Below are 21,866 nucleotides of genomic sequence, written 5' to 3' on the forward strand. Positions count from 1 at the left end.
TATCTTTTCCCAAGCCTGGAATCAACCATTTTTTCATGGGGCTCTGGTTTTGCTTTTGGTGAGGATTGATATTTCAAAATCAAGATCTGGATGCTAGTTAGACTCCTTCATTGTCACTGGAGTGTCCTTGTTTCTGGGTCTTTTCAGTGATAGGGTTAGAAAACCTATTTTAGAAGTAAATGGACTCAAAATTATGCCTCAAATTTTAATCCTGCCCCATAGGTTTTTTTTTTTTTCCCTTGCCTTCCCCATTAAAAAAAAAATATATATATATATATATGCATGTGTGTATATATATATATATACATATATATATTTTTTAAAAAGTTGATTATGAGAGAGAGCATGAGTGGGGAAGGGGCAGAGAGGGGGAGAGAGAGAGAATCCCAAGCAGGCTCTGCACTGTCAGTGTAGAGCCTGATGTGGGGTGCAAACCCACAAACCAGAAGATAGTGATCTGAAACCAAGAGTTGATGTTCAACTGACTGAGTTGCCTGGGTGCCCCTATTAAAATACTTTTTAAAATAAAATATTTACTCATTTGCTTAGTCCTACAATATATGCAAAATAGTTTCAGGATTGCTAGATCCATATTATGAAGAACCTATTAAGAGTTCAAGATTGGTATGCATGTATACACATGTACATACACAAAGTATTCAGGTTACTTGGAATGGGTTCTTTCCTGTCCCTTTCCCCATTAGGTGATGGTTATTCATTTGAAATACTATTGAATCCCACTTCTCTTTGAACTGAGTTTTCTCTGCATCATGTTCTAATTTTTTCTGAAAAATATTAAAATGATTCAAAAGTCTATATTAAAAGATGTTCAGAGATCTGTCACTTTCTCCTGGCCCTCTATCCCATTACTCATTTCTCCCACTCCTTATAAGTAATCATTTTCATTAATTTCTGGCTCACCCTTTCAATGTTTATTTTTGCTAAGATAAGCAGGAGAAAAAAATGAAACATTCCGAGAGTTTGTATGTCATTCTTGTGCAGGGACTGTGTTAATCTTTTCTATATGGTTCCAATTTTAGTATATATGCTAAAGTGAGTACTTGATGTCTTTTCAGTAGTGGCTAGAAGTCCAAGTAGGTTAGAGTAGGACAGTGTGGTATAGATTGACAAGGGTAAGGAAGAAGGATTCCATGATCAGGGAGTGGTGATATATAGGAGCATGGACTTTAGAAGTACACATGCCTGCTTTCAGTCTTAGTCCAACCACTTATTTACTTGGACAAATGATCTTTGATAAGTCAGTAAGCTTCTCTGATCCTTCTCTCAAAAGGGAATACTAACACCTATTTCACAGGATTGTGCAGGTATAAAGGAATGATCTATAAAAATCTGATACTGCTATTAAGTTACCAATTAGAAGTACTAACAAATCATCACATAATTAGATGAGCAGAGAACTGTATTTAATAGTACTATGTAGCTCTGCATTTACACGGACTAAGAAGGAAGTTCACGGAGGTAAATGCCTGCCTTGAGAAACCATTCTCAGCCTAACTTTACACTTCAAGGAACTAGAAAAAGAATTAAACGAAACCCCAAGTTGGTAGATGGAAGGAAATAACAAATATTACAGCAGAAATAGAGACTAAAAAGACAATAAATCAATGAAACAAAGAGCTGGTTCTTTGAAAAATAATTGACAGACCTTTAGCTAGACTCACAAAAAAGGACTCAAAATCAAATGAGAGATGTTACAGTGGAGCCATAGAAATGTAGAGGATAGTAAGAGACTGCTATGAACTATCCTATCTAACAAATTGGACAACGTAAGAAATGAGTAAATTCCTAGAAACCTACAACCTACCAAGACTGATGAAATAAAAAAATCTGAACAGATGGATTCAGTCTCCTTGCTAGTCATCAAAAACTTCCCAACAAAAGCCCAGGACCAGATGGCTCCACTGGTGGATTCTACCAAGCCTTCAGAGAGAATTAATCCCAGTCCTTTTTAAACTCTTCCAAAAATTAGAGTGAACTCCTCCAAACTGCTTTTATGAAGCCAGAATTACCCTGATAGAAAAACCAGACAAGAATGCCCCAAGAAAAAGGCCAGTATTCCTAATAACATAAATGCAAAAATCCTTAATATTAGCAAACCAAATTCAACAATATGTTAAAGGGATCATACATCATGGTCAAGTGGGATTTATTTCAGGGGTGATTAAACACCCATAAATCAGTGTGATACACCACATTAACAAAAGGATATAAACATTTTTTATCTCAATGGTTGAAGGAAAAAAACATTTGAAAGAATTCAAATGGTAAAAAAAAAAAAAACAAAAAACAAAAAACTCAACAAAGTGGTATAGAGGGAACATACCTCAACATCATAAAGGTCCTGTAGGACAAGCTCACAGCTAACATCATCCTTAAAGGAAAAGCTTTCAGTTTTTCTCCACAAAGATCAGGAACAAGGCAAGCATGCTCTCTCTTGCCACTTCTATTCAACACAATATTGGAAGTTCTAGCCAGAGCAGTTAGGCCAGTAAAAGAAATAAAAGGCATTCAAATTGGAGAGGAAAAAGTAAATGGTCACTGCTTGAAGATGATATAGAAAACCTTAAAGACTTTATCCAGAAAACTGTTAGAAGTACTACAGTAAAGTTTCAGGATACAAAATTAATACACAAAAATCTTGCACTTTTATATGTGAATAATCTATCAGAAGAATCCATTCCATTTATAATTGTATCAAAAAGAATAAAATACCTATGAGTAAATTTAACCAAGGGAAAAGACCAATAATTGAAAACTATAGGATGTAAGAAAGATACAAATGTAAAGCTATTTCATGTTCATGCATTGGAAGAATTAATGTTGTTAAATGCTAACCAAAGCAATATTACAGAGTCAGTGTGATCCCTGTCAAAATTCCAACGGCACTTTTCACAGAAATACAATAGTCCTAAAATTCATATGAACTGTAGAAGACCCGGAATAGCTGAAGCAAGGTTGAGAAAGAACAAAGCTGGAGGCATCACACTCCCTGATTTCAAACTGTATTACAAAGCTCTGGTAATTTAAAAAGTGTGGTATTGGCATAGAAACACTGATCACTATGGCAGAATATAGAGCCCAGAAATAAACTTTTGCATATATAGTCAATTTATAATAAAAGAGCCAAGAATCTACAGTGGAGAAGGGATTCTCTTCAATAAATGGTGCTGGGAAAATTGAATGGCCATCTGCAAAAGAATGAAATTGGATCATTATCTCACATCATACACAAAAATTAATCCAGGATGGGCTAAAGACTTGAATTAAAACATGAAACCACAGAACTGGCACAAGAAAACGTGGGGATTAAGCTCTTTGACATAGGTTTTTGGTGATGATTTTTGATTCTGAAAACAAAAGCAAAAGTAAACAAGTTGGACTATATCAAACTAAAAAAAGTCTAATAAAAAATGGGCAAAAAAGCTGAATAGACATTTTTCCAAAGAAGACCTAGATGACTACCAGATACATGAAAACATTTTTTTTTTTTTTAAGTTTGTTTTGGGAGACTGCACGCATGAGTGGGGGAGGGACAGACAGGTAAGGGAGGGAGAATCCCAAGCCAACTCTGCACTGCCGGCATGGAGCCTGGAGGGGTGCTTGAACCCACGAACTGCAAGATCATGAACTGAAACCAAGAGTTGGATGCTTAACCGACTGAGCCACCCAGGTGCCCCCATGAAAAGATGTTCTAGGTTATTAATCATTAGGGAAATGCAAGTCAAAACCACAATGAGCTACCACCTCCACCTGTTAGAATGGCTGTTACCAAAAAGACTAAAAATAACAAATGTTGATGAGGATGGGACGTTACGGGAACCCATGTATACTGTTGATAGGAATGTAACATGCAGCCACTATAGAAAACAATATGGAGTTTTCTTTAAAAAATTAAAAAAACTACCATACAATTCAGCAGTTCCACTTCTGGGTATTTATCTGAAGAAAATGAAAACATTAATTTGGAAAGATAAATACACCATGCCTTTGTGTATGGTATTCATTGCAACTTTACAGTAGTCAAGATACAGAAGCAACCTAAGTGGCCATCAGTTGATAAATGGATAAAGATGTATGTGTATATACACACAATGGAGCATTAGTATTAGCTGTATAAAAGAATTAAATCTTCCCAGTTTTGGCGGTATAGATGGACCTCAAGGGCATTATGCTAAGTGAAATGTCAGAGAAAGACCTATACTGTAGGATCTATGTCGAATCTAAAACATTTATGTGATTTCTTAAGTTTGAATTAAAGTATGGTGTGGTTTTCACAGGTAAAACTTCTTGGTAAAAGACAACAGACTTAAACATTTGTGATTTTAGCATCCAAGCCTAGATTTTCCAGAACCAGAGCATATAAATAACCTTATCAGAAAATTCAGAGTATACTTAAAACTAGAAATTTCCAGAATGGTTTAGGACTGCTTGGCAAACACTTATACAGAGGGACAGATGCTAAATATTCTAGGCTTTGTCATAATTTAGGGTCATGCAGTCTGTGGGTGCAACGTCTGTTTGAAGCCCAGTTCTTTTTGTTGTGTTCTTTTCATCAGTATTCATTGTACCTTGGTATCCTCATTTATTAATGGAACGAGGCTTGTTGTGAGGACTAAGTGAAATAACTTTATAATTAACGTTACGTTATCATGAGCATAGTCTGAGGACAGTGTTAGGATCAGCAGCACAGATCTCAAACTTGCTTACCATGGCAGCAGGGCGTGCAGCTCAAACAACCTTGAATGTGATACCTAAGATTTTGAGGAGGGTGGGATGCTGCCCCTAGAGTTCCGGTGTCTGTGATTAGCAGGTTTTATAAGCATATGCGATGAAATAACGGAGAATAATAATTCTCTGAGGTGGCTAGGATCCTTTGAGTTTAATAATGCTGTAAATCCTATCTTTTAAAAATTTGTCTTCTCTGCTTTTTTGCAGTATCAAGATGAGATAAAACCAGATTAGACAAAGTTTTAAGTATTACAGAGGATATTAAGTGACTCACTAAATATAAGCATAGCATTAATATCTTTTTTCCATCCTTTGTGTTCAAGTAGCATTTTTAGCAAGATTACTAATCTCTGTCATGTTATAATATGATTATCAAAGCATATATTCCAGAAACTTGTCTCAATTACTACCTTATTCTTTATTTTATGAACTTAAGAGGCTAAAGCTTAGGTAACCCACAACATCTATAATCTGTGTCTTCCACTTCTGTATCTGATTCACCTTATGGTGTTCAGGTTTCTTACACTGATTTTCCTGTCTCTTCATCCCAGATCCTTATCTGCTACTTCTGTTTATTTACCTGTGCTTTGATGTTTTTCTTGCCCACCTGGATTCTCACCTTGCTACTTGGACTCCTGGTAACTGCCTTTCCTCCTTCTGTCTAGACACTCTTCTAGTGACTTCTGTGACTACTTCTAGGCCCAAGACAGTGTAGATTTTTGTTCCTCTGACCTTTAATTTATTAGTAAGATTTATACATGTCTGTAAAGTTTTTCATTTAATTAATTTTATATACTAATTAATAAAACTGTGACAAGTCTTAAAAACATATGATAGGACACTGAAATTTGTGTGTTGTTGTTCAAAGAAAAAAAAATAGGTTCAGAAGGTATGAAGAGATAGATGAGAGTAAAATTTAAGGAGGCAATATTTATGTATAGATTTTCACACTCTAATGGCTTAAGAATGGGTAGATAACAGGATATTTAATGGTTTTTTTTTTTTGTTTCTTTAGACTCTAGTCTTCTTAAAAATCTTGTTTATTTTTCTGTGACCTTTTAGAAATTCCAGTTGTACTTAGTGGTTGCTGTGGTTACTCTTAATTCTATTAACTTGTAATGTTAATATGGACCCCTAATAAAACAGTGTCAGATTATAAATTTCTCATTTCTTTTATAATTGACTATTCGTAATGATAATGAGCTCTGAATTGGTATTATTTCACTTGCATAAAGCATATTAATAGTTACTATTATAACGAACATAGCATTGTTCTTAAAATTTCGGGGTGAAATAGAAGCCTATTGTGAATTTTGGTATATAGTAATAAACTTAAAAATGCCCAACCTTCCCAGGTTATCCTTTTACAATTTTCTTTTTTCTAATGATAATTATAGAGATGCTGGGGTACATGAGTTTTGCTATTAACTCTTAGATGTGGTGATCATACTGCGGATTCAGAAGAAGTTATTACTCCACTTGGTAAGAGTAGGGAATGCATATACTTTTTTTTTTTTAATATGAAATTTATTGCCAGATTAGTTTCCATACAACACCCAGTGCTCATCCCAACAGGTGCCCTCCTCAATGCCCATCCCCCCATCAACCCTCCCTCCCACCCCCATCAACCCTCAGTTTATTTTCAGTCTTTGAGTCTCTTATGGTTTGCCTCCCTCCCTAACTTTTTTTTCCCCTCCCCCTCCCCCATGGTCTTCTGTCAAGTTTCTCAGGATCCACATAAGAGTGAAAACATATGGTATCTTTCTCTGTATGACTTATTTCACTTAGCATAACAGTCTCCAGTTCCATCCACGTTGCTACAAAGTGCCATATTTAATTCTTTCTCCTTGCCAAGTAGTATCCCATTGTATGTATAAACCACATCTTTATCCATTCATCAGTGGACGGACATTTAGGCTCTTTCCGTAATTTGGCTATTGTTGAAAGTGCTGCTATAAACATTGGGGTACAAGTGCCCCTATGCATCAGCACTCCTGTATCCCTTGGGTAACTTCCTAGCAGTGCTATTGCTGGGTCATAGGGTAGATTTATTTTAAATTTTTTGAGGAACCTCCACACTGTTTTCCAGAGTGACTGCACCAGTTTGCATTCCTACCAACAGTGCAAGAGGGTTCCCGTTTCTCCACATCCTCTCCAGCATCTATAGTCTCCTGATTTGTTTATTTTAGCCACTCTGACTGATGTGAGGTGATATCTGAGTGTGGTTTTGATTTGTATTTCCCTGATGAGGAGTGACATGAGCATCTTTCCATGTGCCTGTTGGCCATCTGGATGTCTTCTTTAGAGAAGTGTCTATTCATGTTTTCTGCCCATTTCTTTGTTTTTCGGGTGTGGAGTTTGGTGAGTTCTTTATAGATTTTGGATACTAGCCCTTTGTCCGATATGTCATTTGCAAATATCTTTTCCCATTCCATTGGTTGCCTTTTACTTTTGTTGATTGTTTCCTTTGCAGCGCAAAGATAAAAAGCTTCATGAGGTCCCAATAATTCATTTTTGCTTTTAATTCCCTTGTGTTTGGAGATGTGTCAAGTAAGAAATTGCTGCGGCTGAGGTTAGAGAGGTTTTTTCCTGCCTTCTCCTCTAGGGTTTTGATGGTTTCGTGTCTCACATTCAGGTCCTTCATCCATTTTGAGTTTATTTTTGTGAATGGTATAAGAAAGTGGCCTAGTTTCATTCTTCTGCATGTTGCTGTCCAGTTCTCCCAGCACCATTTGTTAGAGACTGTCTTTTTTCCATTGGATATTCTTTCTTTGTCAAAGATTAGTTAGCCATACTTCTGTGGGTCCAATTCTGGAGTCTCTATTCCATTGGTCTATGTGTCTGTTCTTGTGCCAATACCAAGCTGTGTTGATGATCACAGCTTTGTTGTAGAGGCTAAAGTCTGGGATTGTGATGCCTCCCGCTTTGGTCATCTTCTTCAATATTACTTTGGCTATTTAGGGTCTTTTGTGGTTCCATACAAATTTTAGGATTGCTTGTTCTAGCTTCGGGAAGATTGCTGGTGCAATTTTGATTGGGATTGCATTGAATGTGTAGATGGCTTTGGGTAGTATTGATATTTTAACAATATTCTTTCAATCTATGAGCACAGAATTTTTCCATTTCTTTGTATCTTTTTCAATTTCCTTCATAAGCTTTCTATAGTTTTCAGCATACAGATCTTTTACATCTTTGGTTAGGTTTATTCCTAGGTATCTTATGATTCTTGGTGCAGTTGTGAATGGGATCAGTTTGTTTGTCTTTTGGTTGCTTCATTATTAGTGTATAAGAATGCAACTGGTTTCTGTACGTTAATTTTGTATCCTGTGACTTTGCTGAATTAATGTATCAGTTCTAGCAGACTTCTGGTGGAGTCTATCGGATTTTCCATGTATAATATCATGTCATCTGCAAAAAGTGAAAGCTTAGCTTCATCTTTGCCAATTTTGATGCCTTTGATTTCCTTTTGTTGTCTGATTGCTGATGCTAGCACTACCCTTATGTTAAACAACAGTGGTGAGAGTGGACATCCTGTAGTGTTCCTGATCTCGGGGAAAGCTCTCAGTTTTTCCCCATTGAGGATGATATTAGCTGTGGGCTTTTCATAAATGGCTTTTATGATGTTTAAGTATGTTCCTTCTATCCCAACTTTCTCAAGGGTTTTTATTAAGAAAGGATGCTGAATTTTGTCAAATGCTTTTTCTGCATCGATTGACAGGACCATATGGTCCTGTCTTTTATTAATTCTTTTTCTTTTATTAATGTGATGTATCACATTGATTTGTGAATATTGAACCAGCCCTGCAGCCCAGGAATGAATCCCACTTGATCATGGTGAATAATTCTTTTTATACGCTGTTGAATTCGATTTGCTAGTATCTTGTTGAGAATTTTTACATCCATATTCATCAGGGATACTGGCGTATAGTTCTCTTTTTTTGCTGGGTCTCTGGTTTGGGAATCAAAGTAATGCTGGCTTCATAGAATGAGTCTGGAAGTTTTCCTTCCCTTCCTATTTTTTGGAACAGATCTTTCCAAGCTTCAATTTTTCAGTCTATGGTCTGAAGGTCTTCTAAAGTTTGTTGAAGTTAAATGAGATGGCAAATGTAAAGTGCTTAGTTCAGAGCTCAGCATATGTAACAACACCTACTATAGAAGCAGGAGAGTAACACCTTAACGATTCTTAGGGGAGTAACCCAGAGGATTTGAGGAGAAGTTTCTTGGAGGTATGATGACTGATGGAGCAGAGTTCTGAATGAGGTATGGTGGTTGTCCTTTGTTGCCTGGTCTTTATCTTTAACTGAGCATTAAGCTGCATTGTGAATATGTCAATACATATAATGTCTCGGGGGCATAAAAAGGAATGTTATACAGTTCCATTTTGTATTAAGTGTTATCCTTAATTTTCTTTCAGAGAATTAAAGATGGTAGCCTAATTGACTCCATTAAAACCATCTGTGTGGGGGATCATATTGAATCCATAAATGGAGAAGATATCATTGGGTGGCGTCACTATGATGTTGCTAAAAAGTTAAAGGAATTAAAAAAAGATGAACCCTTTACCTTGAAGTTAATAGAACCTAAGAAGGCATTTGGTAAGTTTGGGTGTGTGTATGTGTGTGAAGTGTTCCCTTCCCTGGCTTGTCTTTCTAAGGGTAGTGAGCACTGAGATGTGGTGCCATGTGATTTAGTATATCCATTAAGGATATAGAGAATGAGAGCACTACTTATAAGGGAAACAACTATTCAAGGAGAAAGAATTGCCTAAAAGGACATTTTCTGAAAGACCTTTGGAGTTACAAAGTCTGATGTCGAGTGACTTTGTGGCTGTTCCAGACTCCAAGAACGGCACATTGTAATACATTCATCTTGCTGAGGAGTAAAATTTTTGACTGGGCTCTCTAAGCCATAACTATTGTTTGTGGACCTTAACAGCAAAAACTTTTAGTTACACATAGAATTGGTATTTAAAATAGTTATCTAGTCTATTTTAAAGACTTCCTTCAATACTTTTTCGCCATTAGCATTTTGAATTTGGCATCATGGGATGGTATGAAATTACTTCCACTTTGGTGTGACATCTGTAGTTGCTTGGTTTTAGCCATGGCAGCTGTGTTCCAACTGTTCAAACCCCTAGGGCTATCTCATCTACAGGAAAATGTGCCAGCTTCTCCTGACTATCCAGCACTATTTTAATAAGCCAAATGATGGCCCTGGTGTTCATCCGTGTTGAAATATCTTTAGCAGAATCATTCTAGGCTGCCCTTACTCATCCATGACCCCACCCAACTTCTGTTTTTCCCTTTGCTCACAGAACATAAATATTCCTTATAGTTTGTTTCTAATGGATATTTTCTCAGGGCAGTAAATAAAAATGATGGGAGAATGCAGTGGGTCTGGGGAATTACATTTCCCCTCCCTTAACAAGTAAGTGACAGATACTATCCATATGGAAGTGGAAATTCTCTGCTTCCAAGCGATTCTGTGCCATTTAATAGAAATACGGTGTAGGTTATATTACTTGTGGGAGCGGGGTTACATAGATGTAAGAAAAGAATGCCTTGCACTGAGCGATGTACAGAATTAGTGAACCACTATATTGTATACCTGAAACTAATGTAACACTGTATGTTAACTATACTGGAATTAAAATAACTTAAACAAACATTGGGGGTGGGGGGAAAGAATCCCTTATTCCAGTGCTGCTCCTGGAAGGACCATCCTAGGAGACCATGCTATCGATACTGTGATTCTGTGTGGTGTGCAACCAAGCTTCTGAGTACACTTGTCACAGAGGAAGGTGGGCACACTCAGGTTTCTGTCCACCTCCTTGTGAACTGGCTTTGTTTGCTACCCAGTTCCCCAGATCATAACCTATAAACTGATTGTATATAAGCAGTTTGATTTGATTTAGACTTTTCATAAATCAGTTCTTCTCTTAGTACAACTCAAGGAATATAATTTTTTTCTACATTTGTCTCTAGCACATCTGTTTTTCAGAATTAATCTCTATTTTTACCTATTGTCTGCATTGAAATTTTGTGGTCCCTGTATCTTTGTAGAAAGTTGCTGATATACATTAACTTGGATGCTTGGTTGATATTAGTCTTGGATGTTACAGAGGTCATTGTATTTAGCTATTATTGCTCCATGATTAGATTTTTTTCCCTTTTAATACTGGAGACACATGTATAGATGGATAAACCCCACACTGCCTTATGTGCTAGCTACTATTGAACCTGCTCTGTATTGCTCCTATGAATTCCGTGTACACATTTGAGGACACTGGGTAGGATTTTCCTAGTGGGGGTATATTATTTCTGTATCCCAAATTCTGGTGGTGCTGTGGTTAGGACATGTGGTTAGGACATGTAGAAATTGATTTTGGAGTAATGATAGGTTTTATTTTCCAAAGTTACTGTGGCAGCTTAACTCTACTTAAATCTGCTGATCAATATGCATTATCTCCTCTGGGTTGGTACTTGACTTTGGGCCATAGCCTGAGGGTTTTTCTCTGAGAAATAGGCCTTGCTACTCTGTCTGTCCTTCAGTCTTTAATTTTGCTGCTTTTTGCCTCTGGGATAAAGGCAGTAGTAGTTGTTTCTTTTCTTTGACTTCATCCCAGTGCTTGGTGCTTTTCCCAGAAGGGAGTATACATCAAGAGGTACTTAGGGGATCTAGCTTCCCCCAGTTCTCTTGGTTCTGATCTTATTTTTTGCTGTTTCCTTCTATCCTGGATCTTATAGCATTGTCATTGATGGATTGATTCAAATTCATTGTCCTTCATGATTATCTGACTTTGTTGTCTTGGATTCCCACAGAAGAAAAGGCCAGTGTAGGTGAGGCAGAACGTTCTCATCTCTGTGATCAGATAGGCTGCCTAGGCTGAAGTGAAGTCATTTCTAGGATTGTACTGAAAGCTGTCGAAATAGCCATACACTCTAGTATTTTGACGTTTGCCTACCAACTTCCCTAAAGATTTAGCCTGGGGAGGCATGTGGACTGGGTTCCAGAATGCAAGGAGGAAGAGTGCAGTTGGCTGCTTTGCAATGGTGTAATAAAGATGATGAATGCAACTTTCAGACATGGATGGGGGAATCCTTACAGCCTGCTCCCATTTTCATAGGTCCACCACATCCCACTTCTGGGGGCCATTATATATGCCAAGATTCTTTGAGAGCTACAGAATAAACACTTCCTAGTTTATTGAAAACCCATTTTGTTTGTTTTTTTTAGAAGACTATCAGGTCTCAGGAACAGACTGTGTCAGTCAAGCCTTGGGAAGGTCGGGAGCTAAGGCCATTTCAGGGATGTTTGAACCAGGCACCTTTCATGGCACTGAATTAACTCCCTTTAGGTATTTCCTATCTTCATGTTTCTCCACTGAGGATTCAGATTCCTCAGAGAGGGAGGGACACTGATTAAGTCATGTTCCATCTTGATAGTGAAGAAGGCAGTGTTACATGATCAGTAGGCCCACCAAAATCATGCAGGACAGGAGGGAGAGGTTTCCTTTTGGGTAGGAAAAAGTAGCAGATGTTCATTTTGCCGTTTCTCCTAAGTTATTACCTTGTTTAGTGGAGTGTGTTGGTGTTCTCTTGACTTTGAATCTGACCGTACCCATGCATGATACTATGAGGCTGGGTGTGTAGAATGGATATGGAGGGGGGTGCCTGGGTGGCTCAGTCTGTAAAGCATTTGACTCTTGATCTCAGCTCAGATCTCGATCTCAGGGTCGTGAATTCAGGCCCTGTGTTGGCTCCAGGCTGGGCGTGAAGCCTACTTAAAAAAAAGAATGGATGTGGAGGGAGGCAGGATATTGTCAATTGGCTTTGCATGTCTGGTCTTAAGGATTTTTTTTTTTTTTTAATTTTAAGTAATCTTTACACCCAGCATGAGGCTTGCTCAAATTTAACACCCTGAGATCAGGAGTCTCATGCTCTACCAACTGAGCCAGACAGGCACCCTGCATCAAGCTTTCTTTTAGGGAAAGGGTGAAAGCGACATTCTTAGTGCTGGTCACCAGATTTGGAAAGGACAACAATCCAGATTTGGACTATACTTCTGAGAAGATCTTTCATTTATCGTCTCCCACAGATAACTTAAGAATCTGCTGTGTTCTGGGAACTCCATTAGGCACAGTGGATACTAAGAAAGAAGGCTATAGTTCTTACCTTTTGAGGAGTTCACAGTTTAGCAGGAGGCTGTTATTCAGTGAATTTTGCCCCCTAAAATTCATGTGTTGAAATCCTAATCTCCACTACCTCAAAATGTAACTGTATTTTGAAATAAGGTCTTTAAGGAGGTAATTAAATTAAAATGAGATCATTAGGGTGAGCCCTGATCCAATATGACTGGTATAAGAAGAGGAAATTTGGACATAAATACACATAGAGAATGCCATGTGACCACGAAGATCTCTACGAGTCAAGAAGAGTGGTCTTAGAAGAAAGCAACCTTGGTGTTGGCTTGGTCTCGGACTTTTCTAGAACTGAGAAAATGATTTCTTATGTTTAAGATAGGTGGTCTTTTGTACTTGCCCTAGGAAACTAACACAGAAGCCAATAGGCTTAAAAAAAAAACACAGTGCAAATTCTTTGACTATAGCAGTATGGGCTCCCTAGTAATCTAGAAGGTACAGGTGGGGTATCTTAGCTGTCCTTTGGCCTTGGGTATATGGCAAGAACATCCTGATGTTTTCATTCAATAGATGTTTGATCAGTTAGTACATGTTGGTCTTAGGATATTAATCGCTGATATAGTTTCTTGAGAGTCCACTGTATTCCATCACGATATTACCTGCTTGGTCTGTCTGTGAATAAGATCTAATTCTTGCCTTTAAGCAGCTCAGATCTAGTGGGAAGAGATGGATATGAAAAGAAAGAAATCCAATAGAGTGTTAGAGGTGCTAACATGTATTGGAGGCATAAAAGTGGGAGACATCAGGTCTACCTAAGAGTTGAGGAAAAGCTTTCTGGAGAAGGGATTTGAGCTGAATCTTAAAAGAGGTGTGCTTAGTAAACAAATTAGGAAAGGTTGTCCCAGGGAGTGAGAATACAATAAGGGTGTGGAGGCATGGGGCAGTATCCTATGTTTGGGAATAAGCATGTATGTCAGTGTGATTTCAATAGAGGTTATAGGTGGTTGTGTGGCAAGAGACGAAGCTCAAGGGTCAGTAGAGACCAAATAATCAAGACCCTTATATGTGAAGATAAAGAGTGGGCAATGAAGGGGCTTAAGCAGGAGAGTGACATGATGAGACTTGGCTTTTAGACAGTTTGGAGACTGTGTCAAAGCGGGGGGTGGTTTATGAGATAGTGGTCAACGAAATCCATGAAGATTCTATTGTGTAGGTTGCAGAGAGAGAAGGCGAAATCCTGAATTAAGGTAGTACTGGTAGGTATGGAGATGAGAAATGGTTCCAAGGAATAGACAGTAGCGTGCTGGAGCCATTTGTGCACATCTCTTCCAAACTCCACATTTAGTGACATCATTTACATCACAGACATAGAAAAGTGCTGCAAGTCAGGACTTTTTTTTTTTTTTTTTTTTTTTTTAAGCTTGGAGAGCTGATGGTTAAATATTTATCTGTGTACTAGTGAATATTAAGAAGGTAGAATTGGCAACTCATTGTAGAGGTAAAAGATATTGCAAATGATGACCTACAGATGTGGCTTGGGTGAGGGATTGTAGTGCCATTCTTTAAGATGAGGAAAACTGGAAGAGAAACAGATTTGGGTGAGAAGATAGGGAAGAGAGACTGTACTTACAATATAATTTTGGGCCTGAGGAATTTGAAACTTGTGGGAAAATTTAGTTGGCAATGTGTAAGAGGTAGACAGGTGTCGAGAACTGGAGCCTCGGGGATGGGATTTAGGAGTAATTTCAAGCTGTGGAAATCCCATCACTCAGAGGAGTAAGAGAAAAAGATCAAACCTAGAGCTGTGGGGGAAGCCCAGCCTTTCTGGAGTAGGGAGAGGAGGGGCCAGCACAGTGAGGAATGGCCAGACCTGGAGGAGACAGCTTTTGGATGCCCTTTCCCCAAGCACTCAAGAGCCCAGTACTTGTCCCAAGAGCAGATGCTCCACTGCAGCTTTTTCCTGAGTTGGCGGTGGGGCTCTGAGGGGGAGCTAAAGGCTATTTTAAGACATACCCTCAGATTCTCCTGTGTTGATCAGAGTTTAAATCACTGTTCATCCAGTGGATCTCAACCAGTATGTTTAAAACACCAAGTAGGGGCACCTGGGTGGCTCAGTCTGTTAAGCGTCTGACTTCGACTCAGGTCATGATCTCACGGTTTGTGAGTTTGAGTCCTGCATTGGGTTCTCTGCTGTTAGAGCAGAGCCTGCTTTGGATTCTCTGTCCTCTTCCATTTGCCACTCCCCTGCTCATTTTCTATCTTGGTCTGTCTCTTTCAAAAATAAACATTATAAAAAAACCCCAAAACACAAAGTAGAATAGAATCGGAAACTTCATAGTGCTTTGTGCCTAGTAAGGGTAGGTTACACTGTACGTGTCAGTTACATTTTGTATATTTGTGTTTCAATTATGTATATATTTGTAATTGTGTTATGATATGTGTATTTGTCACTGTGGGTCATAGCAAAAAAATGATAAAATGGAAGCCACTGGTTTAAATGATTCCTTGTTAAAAATTTGTAGCTTGAGAAATCTTTCCCATACCTAACATGGTTTCTCCTGGTCAGCTGCTTTCTGATCCAAATTTTTCTCCTTCTAGCCATGAGTTGATGGCAGCCTTCCCAGTCCTTATCAAGTATCGGGTGGAATGTCTCTAGTGATATTTTTTTTAGGGCATGGCTCACTTCCTTTCCCTTTTTGCCAATGAAAAGGAACATGTCTCCACAATGAGCTCAACACTGCAGGGTTTGCCCTGTAAACCTAGACTTTCCCAAGACTGTGAAAACCCACTCTTCCATTTAGCTGGCTCTAAGACTAGACTAGTTCAACTGGTTTGTTTCCTGTGCGGCCTTTTAACTGCAGAAAAATAACTGTTAAATCTCTGAAACTTTGGTTGTTTTACTTGGATGATTCTCTATGTATCCCAGAGAAGTTCTTTAATTTGTAATTGTTGCCCTTTATGGAAAGATGTTTGTGGAAGAAGGCCTGAGTGTTTTTTGTAAATTGTTTTCAAAATCAGAAAGGGAGTTAAAAGAAAAGCGTACCTCCTAAAGCATTAATAGTCTTTGCTTTGGGGTTAGATTTTGTAACAGATCTCCGGGCTATGTCTTCTTTTAGAGGCTTCATTTCTGTGCTATGTGTCTATCAGAATAGGATGTTCAGTATGTGAAGTACGTCTGAGTCCTTTGAGTCATTCACAGCTGGAAAACTCGGACCTCATCTGTGTGATTCAGCTTCACTGATGTGCTCCTTTTCAAAGACTAAGTCTATTTGATATTAAGACAGAAACTTTGGCTTTTAAGTTTTAGATGACTTTTTAGATAGTATTTTTTAAGTGTTTGAAATGTCTATTTTTCATGCTATTTCTAGTGAAAAAGTTTCAACCAACAAATGCTTTTAGTGCCTTTTCATGTATACTGAATTCTACAAAACATACTGGGGAATATGGTAAAAGTTACTGAAGAGAAAGTACAAGTAATTAAGTATATAGACTGTCACGTTTGGACTCTGTGATCATGTGGCATTGGATTAAACTTTGTGACTTGGTTTCTTCATACAAAAAGTGAAAATGATAATAGTATTTATCCTATCAGGCCACTGCGAGGGTTAAATGATTAAATACATGAAAAAAGAACAGAACAGTCCCTGACACCTAGTAAGTATTCAATGTAAGTTTTATTACTATTATTATGAAGGTGGAACCTTTCTGTAAGGGGTGATTTTAGGAACAAGACAAACACATGTGAAACTTGAAAAGTAATGGAGATGAGTTGGTGATTAGCACGTTATTTGTTGGGAACTCTGGCACGGTTCCAGATCTCGAAAAGACTGACGATGATATCCTATCTCCTATCAATAAGATATATCTGTATGTCCTTATAGTAGCTGCCTGCCATTCACTTTTCTAAGTACTTTCTATGTTGGAAATCACTTAATCCTTTCAACCATGCTAGAATATGAAGCAGTTTGTCCAAGGTTTTAGACTAGTGAGTGATGGAGGCAGCCTTCTAACCCATGCAGTGAGCCTTCAGAGCCAGCTTTCTAACAACTGTTGGAGATACGTCTGTATGTTTGCTGTCCTCAAGGAGCTTCCAATTTATAGGAGGCAGATATATTAAGAATCAAGTAATTCTATTAATAGCAGTAAGGTACCATTTATTGAAGGCTTATAGGAAGCAATAAAGAGCATAGACTGAGACAAATTGCTTGGGTTTAATTCCTATCTCTGCTGCTTGTTATCTATGTGATTTTGGACCATGTACTCCCTCTGTTCCTGTTTACTTATCTATAAAGCCTTGTGAGATTAGATGAGTTAATATATGTAAAGTACTTAGAATAGTGCTTGGCACATAGTGCTACATAAATGTAAGTCATTACTGATAGGACTGTTATGGCCTGATTTAATCATCATGCCATTCCTGAGAGAGTTTTTCAGATAAGTAAACTGAGACTTTGGGCAGTTAAATACCTTGCTGAGGTCACCCAACGGTGGATGGGAAGTGCAAGTACAGTACTCCATTCCTGTTTGCTCCTGAGGCTTGTATTAACATTGGATGTTACTGCCTTTCTAGAATACAACACAAGCCAGGGTATGTGCTAGAAAAACGTTTAAAGTGCAGTTCGGCTGAGAGCTGACTGTCCATGACTGGGAAGGGTTCTAAAGCTTCGACAGTGATGGGGGCTGGGAGAAATGGTAAGATTGGGAAGGAACTTCCCCAAAGAGAAAGCCATGGTTTTTGGTAGGTTCCACCAGAATCAGGGACCAGGGTCCTATTTCCATGTAACTCCCCGTAAGAGGTGATAGGATGCCTGACAGAGTTCCATAGGATATTAGAGACTTAAGAACTGTGGCCTTGTGGGGCACCTAGGTGGTGGCTCAGCTGGTTGAAAATCCAGCTTTGGCTTGGGGCATAATTCTGCGGTTGGTGAGTTCAAGCCCCTCATCGGGCTTGCTACTGTCAGCAGAGAGCCTGCTTCAGATCCATCATCCCCCTCTGTCCCTCCTGCTTGTGTGCTCACTATCTAAAAACAAAAACAAAAGAACCTTCCAAAGAACAAAACTGTAGCCTTGCAGGCTTGAGGTCAAGATTGCCCTGTGTCCTGGGCTTAGGCTACAAGTGTACACACTGACTTGGACATAGTTTCGGACTGTAGAGTTTTTGTTGGACTGAGCCCATTCGCAGCCCTCTTGATGCTCAGAGAGGGAAGAGAGACTTCAAAAACAAAGCTAAGGCTCGGTTTCTCACCACACCTCTGGAATGAGGGGCTCCGAATCCTGTTCAATCTGACCTTTCTTATACCCAAAATTGTGGAGTAAAATTTTAAATCCGCTTCAGAAATTTAAATTGATGTTCAGAGAAGGGAAAGGTAGGTAGGTGAAATCTTCCTAGGGAAGATTTGCATTTGAACTTGGTCTTGGTAGATGGGAGGAAAAGTATAGACAGGGTTTTCTGTGGGAAGTGTTGAGAACAGTGAAGAGCCTGGGCTTGTAGGAACTGCAGCAAATCAGGCTGCAGAAGCAGTTCTGGGTTATTATAAGAAGAGCTCCAAAAGCTAGGTGGGGAATCTGAGCTTGTTTTTGAGGGAGAGAGGGAGTCCTTTAGGTATTAGAACTGAAGAATGACATGAAATAGATTTTGGGGATTTAAGCCTGAAAATCAATGTGGCTGGATTTTATAGAGAAGAAACTGTATAGGAGGCTGCAGCAGCAGTCTGGGAGTAAATAAGGGCTGGGATTAGGGGCAGCAGTAGGGATTTGAAGGAGAGAAAGAAGCCTGAGTAATATTGCCAAGGCAAACATGGTTGTCAGGAGTTGGATTGATGCTGCTTAAAGGAGAAGAGAGAAGAGAAAGTTCAGAAGAAACAAATGTCACTCCCAAGATGTCTATCCTTGGAGCCTGTGTAATAAGAGTGATGACTGGAAATGAGGCAGTTTGAATGTAGAATTGGTTTGAGGGAAAGTTAGGGAGAGATGTTCAGTTTTAGATATTTTGCATTTTATCTGACAGTGGCACTCTGTGTGTGTGTGTGTGTGTGTGTATGTATATATGTGTATACGTATATACATACATATGTATATACACGTATTATATATGTGTGTGTGTGTGTGTGTATACAGACAAAGGCTTAAGGTCTTCACAACGATAAATTTAGGGGGTAGAACATGCCGCTTAATCATCTTTTTATGTCACAGAATTTGTTCTGCCCTTCTATCTAGCTGGATGTTGGTTGGTTTGGCATTTGCCACTAAGATACTATGGGAGAAGATAAATAAAGAGCCAAATTCTCTTTTGTGGGGTGTGGCAGATGTGTTGAATACTGAGTATAACTGATAAATGCGTTTTCAGCGTAAGACTTAGCTGGATAAAGACCCAAGCTAAATACGCACTCTTTTCTTATTGTAAACTCTCCTTAAAAGAAAATTTATTAAATGCTGACATTTTTAATTGGGAAAAGTGAAATTACAATCTATAGTATTAAGAACTTTGTAATCCCAAGGCACTTACTTTAAATAGAGATTGGTTTCTTAGAACTATAATGTTTCAGGAACACTTGGAATTAATAACCGTGAATAAAAGATTAAGTTTCAACTGTTCTTAAGCTTAGTCCTAGCACTGTAGGAGGAAGGGGGCAAAAATGCTAAAATGTAAGTGGCTTCCTTAATATGGCTGCACAGTATGAATATAATGTAATTTATTAGAGTGGTGCCTGGGTGGCTCAGTCGGTTAAGCACCCGACTCTTGGTTTTAGCTTAGGTCACAATCTCACAGTTCGTGAGTTCAAGCCCCACATCAGGCTCTGTGCTGATGGCATAGAACCTGCTTGGGATTTTCTTTCTTCCTCTATCGCTGTTCCTCCCCTGCTCTCTCTCTCAAAATAAATAAACTTAAAAATTTCTTTTGATAAAAAAAGTAACTTATTAGAAACGCAGCAATTATACCAACACATATTCTGTGAGAGTATTTTTACAATGGGAGTTGTCAGATCCATTATCCTATAATTATATAACAGATTGTGCTCAAAATTGTGGTAAGAGTATGTTTTCAGAATAAGTTAAGGAGATTATTTCTTTTGTGTATGGAAAATGATTAATGATGTATTAAGTGAAAAGGCAGACTACAAAACAATGTGTGGTAATATACTATTTCTATAAAACTTTTTTTTTTTTTTAATGTTTATTTGAGAGAGAGTGTGAGCTGGGGAGGGGCAGAGATAGAGTGAGAGAGAGACAGAGACCGAGAATCCCTAGCAGCCTCCCCGCAGTCAGCACAGACCGCTGCAGGCTATGTGTGAGATGGCCTGAGTCGAAATCAAGAGTTGGACAGTCTGCTGACTGAGCCACTCAGGGGCTCCTGTAACAACTAAGAAAAATGACTTACAGCATATGTATATTGAAACTTAATAGTTTTTTAGGTGGTGAGTTTATGAGTGACTTCTTTCTTTAGGCTTCTTGTGCTCTTTGAATTTTTAATATAAAATTAATATACTAACTTTTATAGCCAGAAAACAATTATTTGGAAAAAGAGGCTAGCATTTCTAGGCTAAGAAGTAGAGAAACTGAGTCATTCTACTTCGTGGCTTCATAATTTTTAACTATATGATTATTCTCATTAAAAAATTTTTTTTGAAATTTATTTTTGAAAGAGAAGGAGACAGAGTGTGAGTGGGGGAGGGGCAGAGAGAGATAGAGTGCACACACACACACACAGAATCCAAAGCAGGCTTCAGACTCCAAGCTGTTAGCACAGAACCTGACGTGGGGCTCGAACTCATGAACTGTGAGATCATGACCTGAGCTGCAGTTGGACACAACCTACTGAGCTGCCCAGGCGCCCCTGATTATTCTCATTTTAAACCATTTTCTTTAATATTATAAATGGTTCTGTGTTAGAAATGTAGAATATTCCATTGTATCTCTTCTTTAAACTGTTAAGATTGTTTTTGTAACACTTTTCATACCTTTTCAAAGACTAGTAGAAAATATGTAGTAAACCAATAATAAAAGTGAAGAATACTTCTTGATTTTTTGAATTCTCTGATAAAATCATGCTGTGGAATAAATAAGTTTAAAAGGGTAAAAATATTTTATCCAGCACTTAAAAAATTTTTTTCCCTCCCATTGGAGTCCAGAGGTTTATAATCTTTTTTGTAACACAGTCCCCTCTGTATTAAAGCTGCAAACTTTCTTCAAGGCGTGCATTAACTTTTGCCTGTAATTTCAAGGAGTTCTAAAAATAGAGCTGAGTTTTTCTCAAATGATGTCTTTTCATTTTTTATTTTGAGAGAGGGCACAAGTGAGAGAGAGAAGCAGGGCTCACCTGGTGCTGGAGCTCATGACCGTGGTGGGGGGCTCGAGCAGGGCTTGAACTCAAGAGTTGTGAGATCATGACCTGAGCCAGGTCAGATGCTTAACCACTGAACCACCCAGGCACCCTCAAATGACATCTTAACTAAAGAATAAGATTTTAGGTACAGTTATTCTGTTTCCCACACTTATGCACTGTATAGTCTCCTCAAAGGAACAGTTAAGAGCAACTGTGTGTGTGTGTGTGTGTGTGTGTGTGTGTATGTGTGTGTGTTTTGTGGTGTTGGTTCATTGTTGCCAGCTCCTTTGATCCAGTAGACAATGATGCCTTGTGCATGTGGCATCCACTTATCTTTTTGTCTTTTTAAAAAATGTTTATTATTTTTTTTTTTTAGAGAGTGAGCACAAGCTGGGGAGAGGGGCAGAGGGCGAGGGAGAGAATCCCAAGCAGGCTCCACACTCACTGCAGAGCTCAATGTGGGGCTCCATCCCACAACCCTGGAATCATGACCTGAGCTGAAATCAAGAGTTGGATACTCAACCAATGGAGCCATCTAGGTGCCCCAACTTGTTTTTTTAAACGTACCCCAGCACCCTACCAGCTGAATTTAAAAAACAAAATAAAAACTCATGGCTATTCTAAAGGAGTCTGAGAAATGTTGGTGAGAGGAAG

At 38.5% G+C, this 21,866-nt stretch overlaps 1 protein-coding gene and 1 non-coding gene across 6 annotated transcripts in view; one reads left to right on the top strand and one right to left on the bottom strand.

The window, feature by feature from the left end:
• Nucleotides 1–21,866, top strand: part of GIPC2 (GIPC PDZ domain containing family member 2) — a 171,545-nt gene that overhangs the window by 35,688 nt on the left and 113,991 nt on the right. For 3 of the 5 annotated variants that reach the window (XM_053214293.1, XM_053214292.1, XM_053214294.1), the window contains exons 3-4: nucleotides 5,301–5,387; nucleotides 9,164–9,344. In XM_053214293.1, coding sequence (XP_053070268.1) covers nucleotides 5,301–5,387; nucleotides 9,164–9,344 — 268 coding nt within the window. The remainder of the gene's footprint in view (nucleotides 1–5,300; nucleotides 5,388–9,163; nucleotides 9,345–21,866) is intronic. The other 2 variants (XM_053214295.1, XM_015066251.3) reach the window with 1 other exon arrangement.
• On the bottom strand, nucleotides 958–1,061 carry LOC113599639 (U6 spliceosomal RNA). Its single transcript, XR_003420558.1, has one exon. It is a non-coding gene; the product is annotated as a U6 spliceosomal RNA (small nuclear RNA).

The sequence above is a fragment of the Acinonyx jubatus genome, chromosome C1 (genome assembly GCF_027475565.1).
Source record: "Acinonyx jubatus isolate Ajub_Pintada_27869175 chromosome C1, VMU_Ajub_asm_v1.0, whole genome shotgun sequence".
Classification (NCBI taxonomy): Eukaryota; Metazoa; Chordata; class Mammalia; order Carnivora; family Felidae; genus Acinonyx; species Acinonyx jubatus.